The sequence below is a fragment of the Lupinus angustifolius genome, chromosome LG14 (assembly GCF_001865875.1).
Source record: "Lupinus angustifolius cultivar Tanjil chromosome LG14, LupAngTanjil_v1.0, whole genome shotgun sequence".
Taxonomy (NCBI): domain Eukaryota; kingdom Viridiplantae; phylum Streptophyta; class Magnoliopsida; order Fabales; family Fabaceae; genus Lupinus; species Lupinus angustifolius.
The window spans coordinates 4,934,610-4,946,918 of record NC_032022.1 but is presented as its reverse complement, the minus strand read 5'-3'; the positions used below and the strand labels follow the sequence as shown (position 1 = coordinate 4,946,918).

Genomic DNA, 12,309 nt, shown 5'->3' with positions numbered 1-12,309 from the left:
AAGCTTTTGTTCACAAGACGAGCTTGCGTAAGGCCCAAACCCTATGCCTTCTTGAGAAAACATAGAACCTCCCAACTCGTCCAATGAGTTTTCCTTGTATGAGAGTCTTCCCCCCAAATGAAGGATCGACACAGTTTGTCTAACTTATCACAGACCGAAAGGAGAACAGTGGTGGTTTTCATAGCATACGATGGTAGGGGTCGCAACACTAACTTAGTGAGGGTCAACCTCCCCGCAAAAGATAATTGTTTACATCTCCAATTGCTTAGTTTGTTATAGACCTTATCCAATAAATACTTGTAGTTGTTCTTCTTCTATCTCACATGTTGAATCAGCACACCCAAGTATTTCCCTAGATCACATGTTCTGTTGAAACAAAAAGCATTGCTAACTTGATGACGATTATTTTCATGAACATTCTGTGAAAAGAAAATTTGGGTTTTTTCTTTATTGACTTTCTGACCCGAACTTCAAGAAAATAACTCCAGGCAAGTCAAAATAATTTCAACATGCTCTATACTCGCTTCTGCGAAGAGAATTAAGTCATCCGCAAAGGCTAAATGCGAAATAGACGTCTCATTCTGACACAATTTGATTGGCTTCCACAAATAAAGTAAACTTGGATAATGCCATGTTCTATGCAGAGTCAACTTGTATAATGCCCCGTTGCGGTAAGAAAGGATCCAAAACTTCACCATTCCAAAGCATATGCATAGTCGGGCTAGAAATACAGCAGTCCACTAAATTAAAAAACAGATCAGGTAACCTAGCATTAATGACGATATCCTTCATATAACTCCAACTCAATCTATCATACGCTTTCTCAAAGTCGATCTTGATCGTTATCCAACCAAAATTACCCCTTTTAAGCTTCATAGAGTGGATAACCTCCTGGGTAATAATAATATTATCGCTACTTTGATGCCCCGGGATGAAACTACACTCATGCGGAAATGTTAAGTGTTGCATTACTCCTCTAAGTATGGGTGGTACGATTTTAGTTACCACCTTGTAGGACACGTTGCAAAGGCAAATGGGGCAAAAGTCTTTTAACCGACAAGTCGGCTAAACTTTATCTTTTAACCACATGTTTCTCCACTTCTTTTTCTGATCTAGTTTTCGATGTGCATTATATATGGCTATTTTAGTCAAATTATATTGAATTTTATATCATTTAATATTTTTTTAAACTATGTCATAACCTTAAATATCAAAATATATGAAACGAGTGGTGTATATTTTTTAATTACTCTCTCCACTGATCATCAAAACACCAAAATCGATTGATGAATGACTCTCTCGTCTAGATCGTCACACATCTACATAATAGAATTTATTTCTTTATCTCTCAATGTAACAATTTCTCTCCACCTCTTTTATGATATTTTTGAAATATAGTTCGATGATGGGTATGATAATATAAGATTTTAGGATCAAAACTAATGTCATTGAAGTTACTACAACCTAAGTTAAATATTAGAGCACTTGTATGTTACTAATTTATTTTAACTTTAACTTTTTTAGAGAGCACTTGCAACAACATGATCTTCATTATGACTTTTCACACGTCTTTGTGGTAGCTAATGATCAAGTCCAACAATTAAAGGTTCTAAAAATATTGTTAATATAAAATCTGTTGGAAAATAAAATACAAATATATAATATGTAGATATCCTATGAAATTATTGAATTGACTACTTTAGTGATTAAAATATAGAATTGAATTAATTGTAAGGGTAATTGTCCTGGTTTTTGAAGTTTATAGTGAATTATTATGAAAATGCTAATGATAATAACAAACATGTTTTGAGGAAATGAAAACATGGAAATGAAAATTGCTTTATTGAAAATGAAAATAGGAAATAGAAATAGAAAATATTTCTTGAAAGCAAACACACTCTAAGTGATTTAACCACCACTCATCTCATTAATCAAAAGAGAGAAAAAACTACAAAAAAGTAAAATAAAAAGATGAGTGGTGGAGTAAAGAAAGAAAAGGGAAAGCAAAAATAACTTGTAGTACAAATAGAAGTGATGCATGAAGTTAGAATGTGCTCTCTTAGCCTATTAGAATCTCTTTGTATCCTGAAAAACCATATTTTTTGTAGCCCAACCATATTACAATCCATGAAAAACCTTAATGGTCCATATTCTATATCATTCTTGATGAATCATGACATAATATCAAAACTGATTTTGTTGCTTGTTTATTACATGCTTGTGAGAAATATATACTTCAAACATTATAAACACTTGAGATTTCACACTTCCTAATTTATTGGCATATGAATATTTATAATAATGAAGCTTCAAATTGCATATGTAGCTAAGAATGACTTGTAAGAGTTGGAACTCTTTAGAGAACTTCTTCATATGATCTTCCCAAATTATTGCATCCTCATCATCATGCATATCTTATTACATGAGGAACTCTTTCATCTTCGGTCTATTTGCGAGTTGAGTGTTGGAGGGGAAGAAATAGGAATATAAAGCGTGAGAGTCGTGAAATACACGGAAAAAATTAATCTGAAGCCTTCATTTTCTCTTCATTCCCCTTCAAAACTTAACTCACATACAGAATCTTAATGTCCACTAAGACATCCATATTTCCTCCCATCTTTGTTCATGTAGATTATTGGTACTAGAGGACAGATATTCTATGAAACCATGTCCATTTTTGTTCCATCGGAGTGATGCAATCATGAAGTAGAAACAAAAGTGGCAACTCTGTAACAAGTCTTGTATGTCATTGGTTTCTCCATTTGTGCAAGTTGATAAGTGCCAAAAATGCCTAAATTTCATACACTTTTTATGGCACTTATCATTGGTAAAATTCAGAAAACCAACTTAATTCAACACTTTTTAGATAAAATATCACAATCTTGTATATATGCTTTGTGTATTTCCTTTTTATTATATTTTGTAGGATTTAGGTGGAAAAGAGAAGAATTAATCAAATACAAACAAAGTGCTTTAAATAGGCCAAAATGATTCACAAATGACATGCATGCTTAAGTTTGACGTGACAAGCTATATGCTTAACCTTAAGCATGGCTCAACAAGACTTGGCCTATGTGGAAAAATATGGAGTCAACTTGAAGCTGCTCACTAAGCAGCTTAGCTTGGACCAAGCCAACGCCTGGCTGACCTAGACACCAACTTAGCACGGTTAGACCCAACCTGGCACGGTCAGAACAAAAGTCTGGCACAAGCCAACCTGCTCAAGAAGACAACTTAGAGGAGCACCTGGACCGCCCAGCCTGGAACCAAACACCTGGCCAGATCAGCAAGCACCCAACCACATCACTTTCAGCATGGTCAAAGCTGCTCAAGCATGCAGCTTAGCAGCACCACATAAGGAGCTTGACAGTGTGCACCCAGCAACTTGGTCAAGTTGACTAAGTCACCAAGCAACCGTGATATCATGTATGACCTCACTCCAAGTAGCCTCCACAGGATTTTCAGAGGTAGCTCACAATAGATGGGCCAGTAGCTCACAACTAGCTTGGGTGAGCCAGCCCCAAGCAAGTGACTAAGCTGCTTGGCCAAGTGATCAAACCCATGCTGAAGGGTTTGGTCAGCGGCTTGGCGGTGGAAGAGAGGAGCTTAGTGGTGGCAGAGAACTCCTATAAACAGGAGGCACTTCAAGGCTTAATGAATACATTCATATAAACTTTTTCTCATCAACACATTCTACACTTCTCTCTAGAATTCGAAACTCTCTCTTCTTCTACTTCTTCTTTGTAATTTCTTGGAGGAATTCTTCTCCAAAGTAGTTTAGGTAAGTTTATTTTGTAGTTTCTCCTTAATTCAAGAGGAGAATGAGTAATCAAATGAGATGTATAAGTTCATTTTGCAATCTCATTTGTGCATGTAAAGTGTCTTAAATCCTTGAATTAAGATGGCTAATGCTCCTAAATTTTAGTTGAATTTTGGCTCACTAATATTTCTTGTAATTTCTTATTTCATTATATTGAATCGTGTTTAAGTTATTACTTTGGAAATGTCAATTCTTTAGAAAGTGCTTAATGTGGTTTTAGCTTGATCACCTAGAACTTGATATCATGATCCAAGATGCTTCTTTTTAAAGTATTGACAAATGAACTAAAAAGTAGGAATAGACCTTAGTTCATTTGCCAAATCAAAGCATCTATTTTAAGCAACTTGTAATCAAGGCAAATCAATGTTTACGTAGCCTGAAATAAGGCATGACAACTTATTTCGTCGAGTGACAGTTTTATATTGATTAGTAGATTTTGCAAGGTTTTAAAATCACTTTTTCTCGCTGGGGGACTGGGGGAAATTTTATGAACTGATGTTTGGAATAACCAAAGTATAACACGTAACTTTTATAAACATTTTTCATAGAAACATGTTAAGAAATATTTTCATCATTCAAACTAAATTTCCTCCTCAAGAACTTGTGCATAATATTTGTTTATGTTTATTTATGTTTACTTGTTCAAAGTCCATAAACAAAATCAAATAATAAATATGTTCAAAACTTTATTAGTAATATAGCATGTTTATAATATTGTTTTATTATGCAATTCCTATTGATTCGATATAACCATATACTATTCTACAATTTAATCTTGAAAGATATGCATATGTAAAATAGTAAAGTGTTAACTTATAAATTTATTTGTTGACAAAGAAAGAAACTTTGAATCAAAGTGAAATTTAATTCACAAGTTGTATCTTTGTGAGAAAAAAAATACACAGTTATAATGGGTGTTCTAACTACTAACTTTTACTTTCTGTTATTTACTTTCCGCAACTAACATTTATTTTCTGTCATTTACATTTTCGCAACTAACATTTATTTATTGATTTATTCTTTATATCAACCCTTCGTAAGAAGTGGTACGGTTAAATTATAACTTTATTGCTTTATTTATTTGTTCTTTACCAACCTTCCATAAGGAAGTAGTTAGGTTAATAAAGGAAAACGAAAATAAATATAACCCATTATCACTTGTGTTAAATTGCTAAATTCATACCATTATGTTGGCGTTGGAATTTATTCCAACAATGCTGATATGGTATGAAATTATTAATAATTCAATAAAGCTAAATTTTTTATTAAAGGAACATTCTTGAAACCATTATACCGGTTTGGAATTTACTCCAACAAAGTCGAGATGGTGAGCAAAGAATCGACTTGTCATTAAATAAATAAATCAGAAACTTGTTGCATCTCAAAATAAAGCAAGAACAAAAAAACTCTTTCAACACAAGTATAGATGGTAAAACAGGCTAAGTCCGCGGGTCGGCCTACATACCCCACAATGTTTTGTGGATGACATACAAAATTTGTCTTTTTGCCCGTTTTGCCCTACCTGTTTGTCCGCTATGCCCGCGGGCATTACTATTAGGCAATGCGGGTGGCCAGCTGGCTTGATGTAATAAAAAAAGATGAAAATTTCAAATAAATTATTATGTAATGTGATTTAATGTCTTAAAAAATTTTAATGCAGTATGGCTTGTTCAACTTAATATAAAATATCAAAAAAATTAAAAACAATCTCTTTAAGTACTTTATTTAATTGTTTTTCTATTTTATTGTATTAATTTTTACTTTTTATATTTTTATCAATGGTCGTGGGTTGCCCACATGTCCGTTAGCCCATTTTAAAACAGCCCATTTTTCCATCTCTATGTGCAAGGCTCATTTAAAATTTAAAAAACTTAACTCTCCTCAATTACTCATACTAAAAACAAATAATCTGGAGGGGAGCACATCTTCTATCTCATAACTTATACCACTCTATGTGGCATAAGTTATGATTGGTCAAAAAATACTTAATAATTAAATTTTAGCTTAAATATGACTCTACGATTTCATTCGCTAATAAAGTTATCAAATGAATTGAAATTACAATGTTTTTTAACCAATTATAAGTTTATGGCACGTAGTGATACTCGTAGTAGGATAACAGATGTGCACCCCACCGAAAAGTACTTATCCAAGTTAATCATCCTTGTCATTACCTACATAAAGTTCTATATATTAACATGACCAAAAAACAATTGAACCAGCTTTCAGTCCCTAATTTAACCCATCAAGGTGTAAGAAATATTAATTAGTCATCAATAATTAGAATTTTGTCTTTGTAGGTTTTCATTACCAAAATAGTTCATCTTACTTTTGAAGTTCAGACATTGCGATTCTTTGTCCCTTTAACCATTCTCACTTACTCCAGTTGTGGCATCATAAGGCACTTTTAAACAAATTTCACAAATAGATAAAAGAAAAGTTAACTTAGTTATATTCTTTTATTTTTGTCAAGAAAACTACAACATTACAGTTTTATCTTTTATTTTATGATAATAAATATTAAAATTGTGTTTTTCAGAGAGTTAGATTGTTTTTTTATTGTATATTTCATATTATAATTTTTATATTTATTATAATATTCAACATAAAGTGAGATGTATATAATTATTTATGATTATATGATTTTACTTTAGAAATAAAAAATATTAAGGACAAAATAGAAAAATAGAATCATGGTAATAGATATTCTAAGTTTTGACTTTATATAGTACTAGCGTGTCGGCAGTCACTCCGTGTCTGCCGACCCATAATTTTTAGTATTGAATATTTAATTTTTATATAGTTCATTTTAGAGAATTATATCACTTTTTTCGTACATGATATTATAATTTTTTTAATAAAAAATATAAAAATGAATTGTGATATTATTTAAAAAATACTTTTGATATATTTAGTGGATGTAACTTCCTCTAACCTTCATCTATATTTTTTTATTGTATGAAAAAATATTGTAATAATTATTAATTAATAAGGGCAAAATAGATAAGTAAAAATTATGTCATGTAGGTAGTTATAATATGTTTTGGCTTTATGTATAGTAAAGATAAAGATAGATTAGTATCAACTATGAATGTGATACTTTTGTTGACAATAAAGTTTAATTTAATTCTAATGTTTATGAACTACGGGTCTATCTAATCGTGAACGACTAATTTATTCAAGACAAAATTGAGAAGAGTTAACAATTTAAGAAGAACCAGTTGAGAAAAATAATATTTTATAGAAATTGTAAATTGCATATAAAAAGGACTACTTAGTTTTTCTAGATAAAAACATAAAATAAAGATTGGAGGGAGTAGTTGTTTTTCATAAGCGGTTGAATTTTCCACAATATTATAAAACTCAAGTTAGACTATAATGTGCGGTTGAACTGATTAAATTAGTCAGACCGTATAATGTCATATATAATTATTATTTATTTATAAATATATAATTAAAAATTATATATAAATAAAAAAATTTATAATTAATTATTATGTATAATTATTAAATTAAGGTTATTCCATTTTTTAGCCCATAATAAAATTGAACATGAGAGTAGTGTCTCTTTTATTTTTATTTTTATTTTAAGCAAATAATCGATTCCTAGTTTAATCCAAATTAACTTGATTTAACTCCATCCAAAGTGGTACAAAATCAAGTTGGATTAAAAGTGGGAACCAAAGTTATATACAAGTCTGGTCATTGATTAGACAGGCCGGATGATGTCTCATACTCATTTGTTCTCATATTGTTCATAAGCATCACAATTTTGTGATGTTTTTTCTCTTTTCCCAACTAAATTAAGTTTCAATTTAACATATTTTTTTTATCATTTCAAATTTATTTTACCGTGGATCGCACCGGTGCTGAACCAGTTATATTTACAGCATAAAGTGGTCAAATTGTGTTTCACGCGCATCCTAGAATCTTAGTTGGCTAACAAAAATGGACCCGATTGGCTTAATGGAGCGATTTCTCCGTTTTTCCACATATAAATTTATGAGATGCTAAGGCGAAAAATAATGAATGTGGATGTGCGAATTATTAGAGTGCACTTCTTTTTCCATTCCATTTTCTTACCTCTTTTCATCTCTTGTAAAGACTATTGAGTTGAGAAAAACAATTTTTTATAAACAAAGTATTACCTCATCTTATAGATAAAGAATTAATCTCTTATAGGTATATGGTTGATATTTCCAATAAATATCGTTCTCAATAATTAAATCATTGATCTTTTAGTTTATCTTATAATCCACTGAAACCTTACATCACCACTAATACTATATGCTTGAGAAAACAATCTTATGGCATGCAAAGAAGCAATCAATCTATACATTTTAAAAAGAAAACTAAAAGTATCAACCTCACTAGAAATGGTTTAAAATTTGAAGTTTACATAAAAAATGGCTTTATTATAATTAATTTTATATAACGATAGAGACATTGTTCCACAATGTGAGTTATAATTTTTAAGGTATCTTGTAGCTTTATGATCTAATTAATAAACTACTAGAGTCATTTGGTAAAGAAAATTTAGATAAAACTTGTAAGTTAAAAAAAAAACTTTTAATGTTTAAAAGGTAGTTCATAGAAGTAGATTCTTAAAGAAGGATAAATTTGAATTATTCATTAACTAGTTTTATCCTTTTAAAGATTAAAAAATTACTTTAATTACAACACATTAAAATACTTATTAATAATTATAAATAAATCAGACTGGACCACAAGTTGAATATATGTTTGGATCAAATGATTTTTTTGCCTAAAAACTGATCAAAATCAATGACAAACATCTTAGTCGAATAAATGATTTTGACCAGTATGAAGATAATTCACTAGTATACTGATTGAACCAGCACGTATGATACAACTATCATAACACTAGGTTTTAATATCATAAAATAAAAAAATGAGAGTTCTTTTAGGGAATGAAGAATAATAAAAAAATTGAGGGCCTAATGATTTGGTTAGCCTTACCCTCTGCAACACGTTTCAACACAGAACAACCAACATATATTTGAGAAAAGAGTGACAATGAGATCGATCGGGACTGTTTGTACATATCTATCATGGAACTTGGAACTTAGAATCCAAACCCGAGTTTAATTGTATTGAAAATAATAATATCTTTCCCAAATTCTTGGGTTTCAAATAACCGAGACCTAATAGGAAAATCTGACCAAAATAATTAAATATATCAATTTAGTAAAAAATACATCATCATTGTTTTAATAAATACATTAAGTAAAAAAACATCAAAAGTGTTTATAATGGTTATATTGCATAGCATTGCAGTTTCTGAAGGGAATGGTGTGACAGTATTAGTTAAGTAATATATATATATATATATATATATATATGAAGCATGATATGCCTTAAAAATTGTGATTGATTGGAGGTTAGAGCTTCTGTATATTTTTAGAATTGTATAGATTTCAAGGTACTAACTTTTTAATCGGTTTGGATAGACTATCAATAACACCAAATTTTAATCTAAAAATTAGAATGTTTTTAATCCACTCAAACTTAATCATAATAGGTTTTTCCTATTAAATTTATATTAGGTTTGAATGATTCCCCACAAGTTTGATTTTCATTGCAATTCTATATGGAAACAGATTGTCATTTGTTTTAACAAATAAAAATATGTGGCATATTAATTTTTTGATTTAAATAATTTCTTTTTCATACACGTAGAGGCACTGTATTCTAGAAGATTTGCTGGAAGATGCTTACAATTTGACGAACTCTACAATTTCATTTCACCCATGTGATTGCACCAGGGACCCAAAACGAGCAAAATACCCGAAAATATTAAAAACTCTATCACTAAGTTAGACTCATTCCATTACACCAACATCCTACTTTAAATGATTTAAGTCTCGTTCGATCTTGAGATATCATAATCTATGAAGCACGGATATTAATACGTTTGTCGGGCACGATACATATCCGATACGTCGATACGTATTTTTTCCAAAATATAGGATACGATACGTTTAGGGATACACTATAAAATAATAAAAACACATAAAATATGATAAAATTATAAGTGTAAATCAAATGGAAATTTAAAATCACTGCCCTCCATAACAAATCTATTTTATTATATTTTAATGAAAACGAATCTATCCTAAAATCATTGTTCTCCATAACAAATATATTTTATCCTATTTTAATGAAAACGAATCTATGTTATCATGTTTTATTGGAAACAAATCTATCTTATCTTGTTTTATTGGAGACGAATCTATATATCCTATACTTTACTGAAAATGAATTCATATATACTATATTTTATTGAAAACGAATCGGATATGTGTCTTAATATTTATTTATTTTATTTTTTTAATTTTTGGATACTCTATGAATACGTATTTTTCGCGAATTCGAGTGTATCTGTGTCGGACACCGACACGTGAGGGTGTTTGACGTATCTGTGCTTCATAGATCATAATAGACTAAAGATAAAAAAATTTGAATCTTTTGAATGAAAATTATTAAAAGAGTAGTTAGTATGTTTTCATATCAATAAAAACTCATTTCTTAATTATAAAAAGTATGATATATATTACATAGATAATATCATAATAAGAAAAAGACTCATCACCTCCTTAGAGCATTTGGTGTATCAAAAAAGTGTGTAAACTTAATTACGTGTCATATATTGTGATCAGTAGAAAAAATTATTCAAATTAAAAAGATTAATTGCTAGAACTTCTCCACGAATAATATTTCTTTAATATAATCTAAAATTGTTGCAAATCACTAAAACAGCATTAATACCTAACTATTGTTTTGATCAATTACAGAAACAGTAATTAAGACATACATCTCCGCAGCAAAAGTTCATCCTTACCAACAAGATGAAACAAAAATATCAAAGAATCTTGTTCACTTGCTTCCCCTTACTATTGTAGCAAATCAAACCGGAGAAATCCAACGGCTCACACTTGTCCCCCATCATGATTTCCTTCTGCCACACGCCACCATCTCCCCACTCCTCTCCCTCTTTATTCTTCTTCTTCTTCTTATGAATAAACGACATCGTTTTGTTGCTCATTTTCTTCAGCAGATTCTTCGGCTTCCGAAACAGCAACTTCGGTGACTTCAGGTCGAATTTGAAGCTGTTCTTCAACGCCGGCTCCGTCACCGCCGTCTTCAGCTTTCTTGGTAGGCGGCTGGCTTGCTTCGCCAGCACCGCCAGTGTCGCGGTTACCGACACCGCAAAGGTGTTCATTTGATGCTTAACGTCGACCATGGCAGATTTGTGTCTCTGCCTTCGGAGGTGTGAAGGTTTAAAGACAATTCAGGATGCTGCGAATATTGGAACCAGGAGTCCACGGTTCTCAATAGAATTTTATGATTTATCTTTGAATTTTCTTTCTTTTGACTTGACCCAATCCTCTCCAGATATATTAAATAAAATGATTTTTTAATGAGCAAAAATATATTTAATAATAGTATATGAATTTTATAAATTGTTATTATATCTATAATTTATGTTTACTTATTATTAATTCTTTAAAAATATATAAATAAATGATATATGAGGTAGTGATTATATATAAATATTTACACTATAATGTATAAATATTTCATTTTTAATATGTATAATTATATTAATATATATAAAAGAGATTTATTTAAATTCAAATTATCACATTTACTCGTTCATTCCTTTATTTTTAAATCTAATGCAGACATGGGTAACTAATATAATTTAATTTGAGTGTAAATTGATCATCCTCATATATCTACATATATTATGACTAATATTTGTAGTCATGACTCAGCTTATGCTAATATATATTTAACTTATATTTTATTTTCTAGTCATTGAAAAGATGAGTGGTACGTGTATCATCCTAGTTACATATTTTTTTATGAAAGTTGTTAATATTTCCTATAACAAATTACATAGTTTTGGAAAAGCATTAATAGTTTAAGAATAAAAAATTTCTTGATTATTTTCTTCCACAAAATTTAATTAGGTGGCTAGCTCTATGATGATTAAGCATTCAAATCTGAATCAAGAAATAAATGTCTTTGAATTTTTGTGATAAAAGATAAAAGAATTTACTAATGCATCCATTTGGAGCGATTGTGAGGACAGATTGTACTTGAGATTTTGCGATGGTAATATACCACTCTAATGTCATCTATGTGCTACTCACAATTAAAATTTTATAGAGGAAGACGAAAGCCAAAAAAACACTAAGTTCATCTAAAAACTCCTTATTCCCAATTCTAAGGCAAAATATATTATAGAATATCGTTTTTCATTTACAATTATCTTTCACACACTTTACAGAAATAGGTGCATGAGTTAATTGTGAAAGTTGGAATGGACCTAGTGAACACCTAATTTTATTTGGCTAAAAGAAGAGCCAATTTTTTTTTTAAAAAGTTTTCAAAGTTAAATAATAACAAAATAAAATATAATTTTTTTACCACATTATGAACATTTTCAATGTATCTTAAAA

General features: G+C 30.1%; 1 protein-coding gene across 1 annotated transcript; it reads right to left on the bottom strand.

The window, feature by feature from the left end:
- Window positions 10,651-11,156, bottom strand: LOC109326535. Its single transcript, XM_019559227.1, has one exon. The coding sequence runs from the start codon at window positions 11,082-11,084 to the stop codon at window positions 10,704-10,706; it is 381 nt and encodes a 126-aa protein (XP_019414772.1). The 5' UTR covers window positions 11,085-11,156; the 3' UTR covers window positions 10,651-10,703.

What these genes read in the sequence shown, in the direction of transcription:
- LOC109326535 (XM_019559227.1), bottom strand. Translation starts at nt 11,084, where the DNA reads ATGGTCGACGTTAAGCATCAAATGAACACCTTTGCGGTGTCGGTAACC.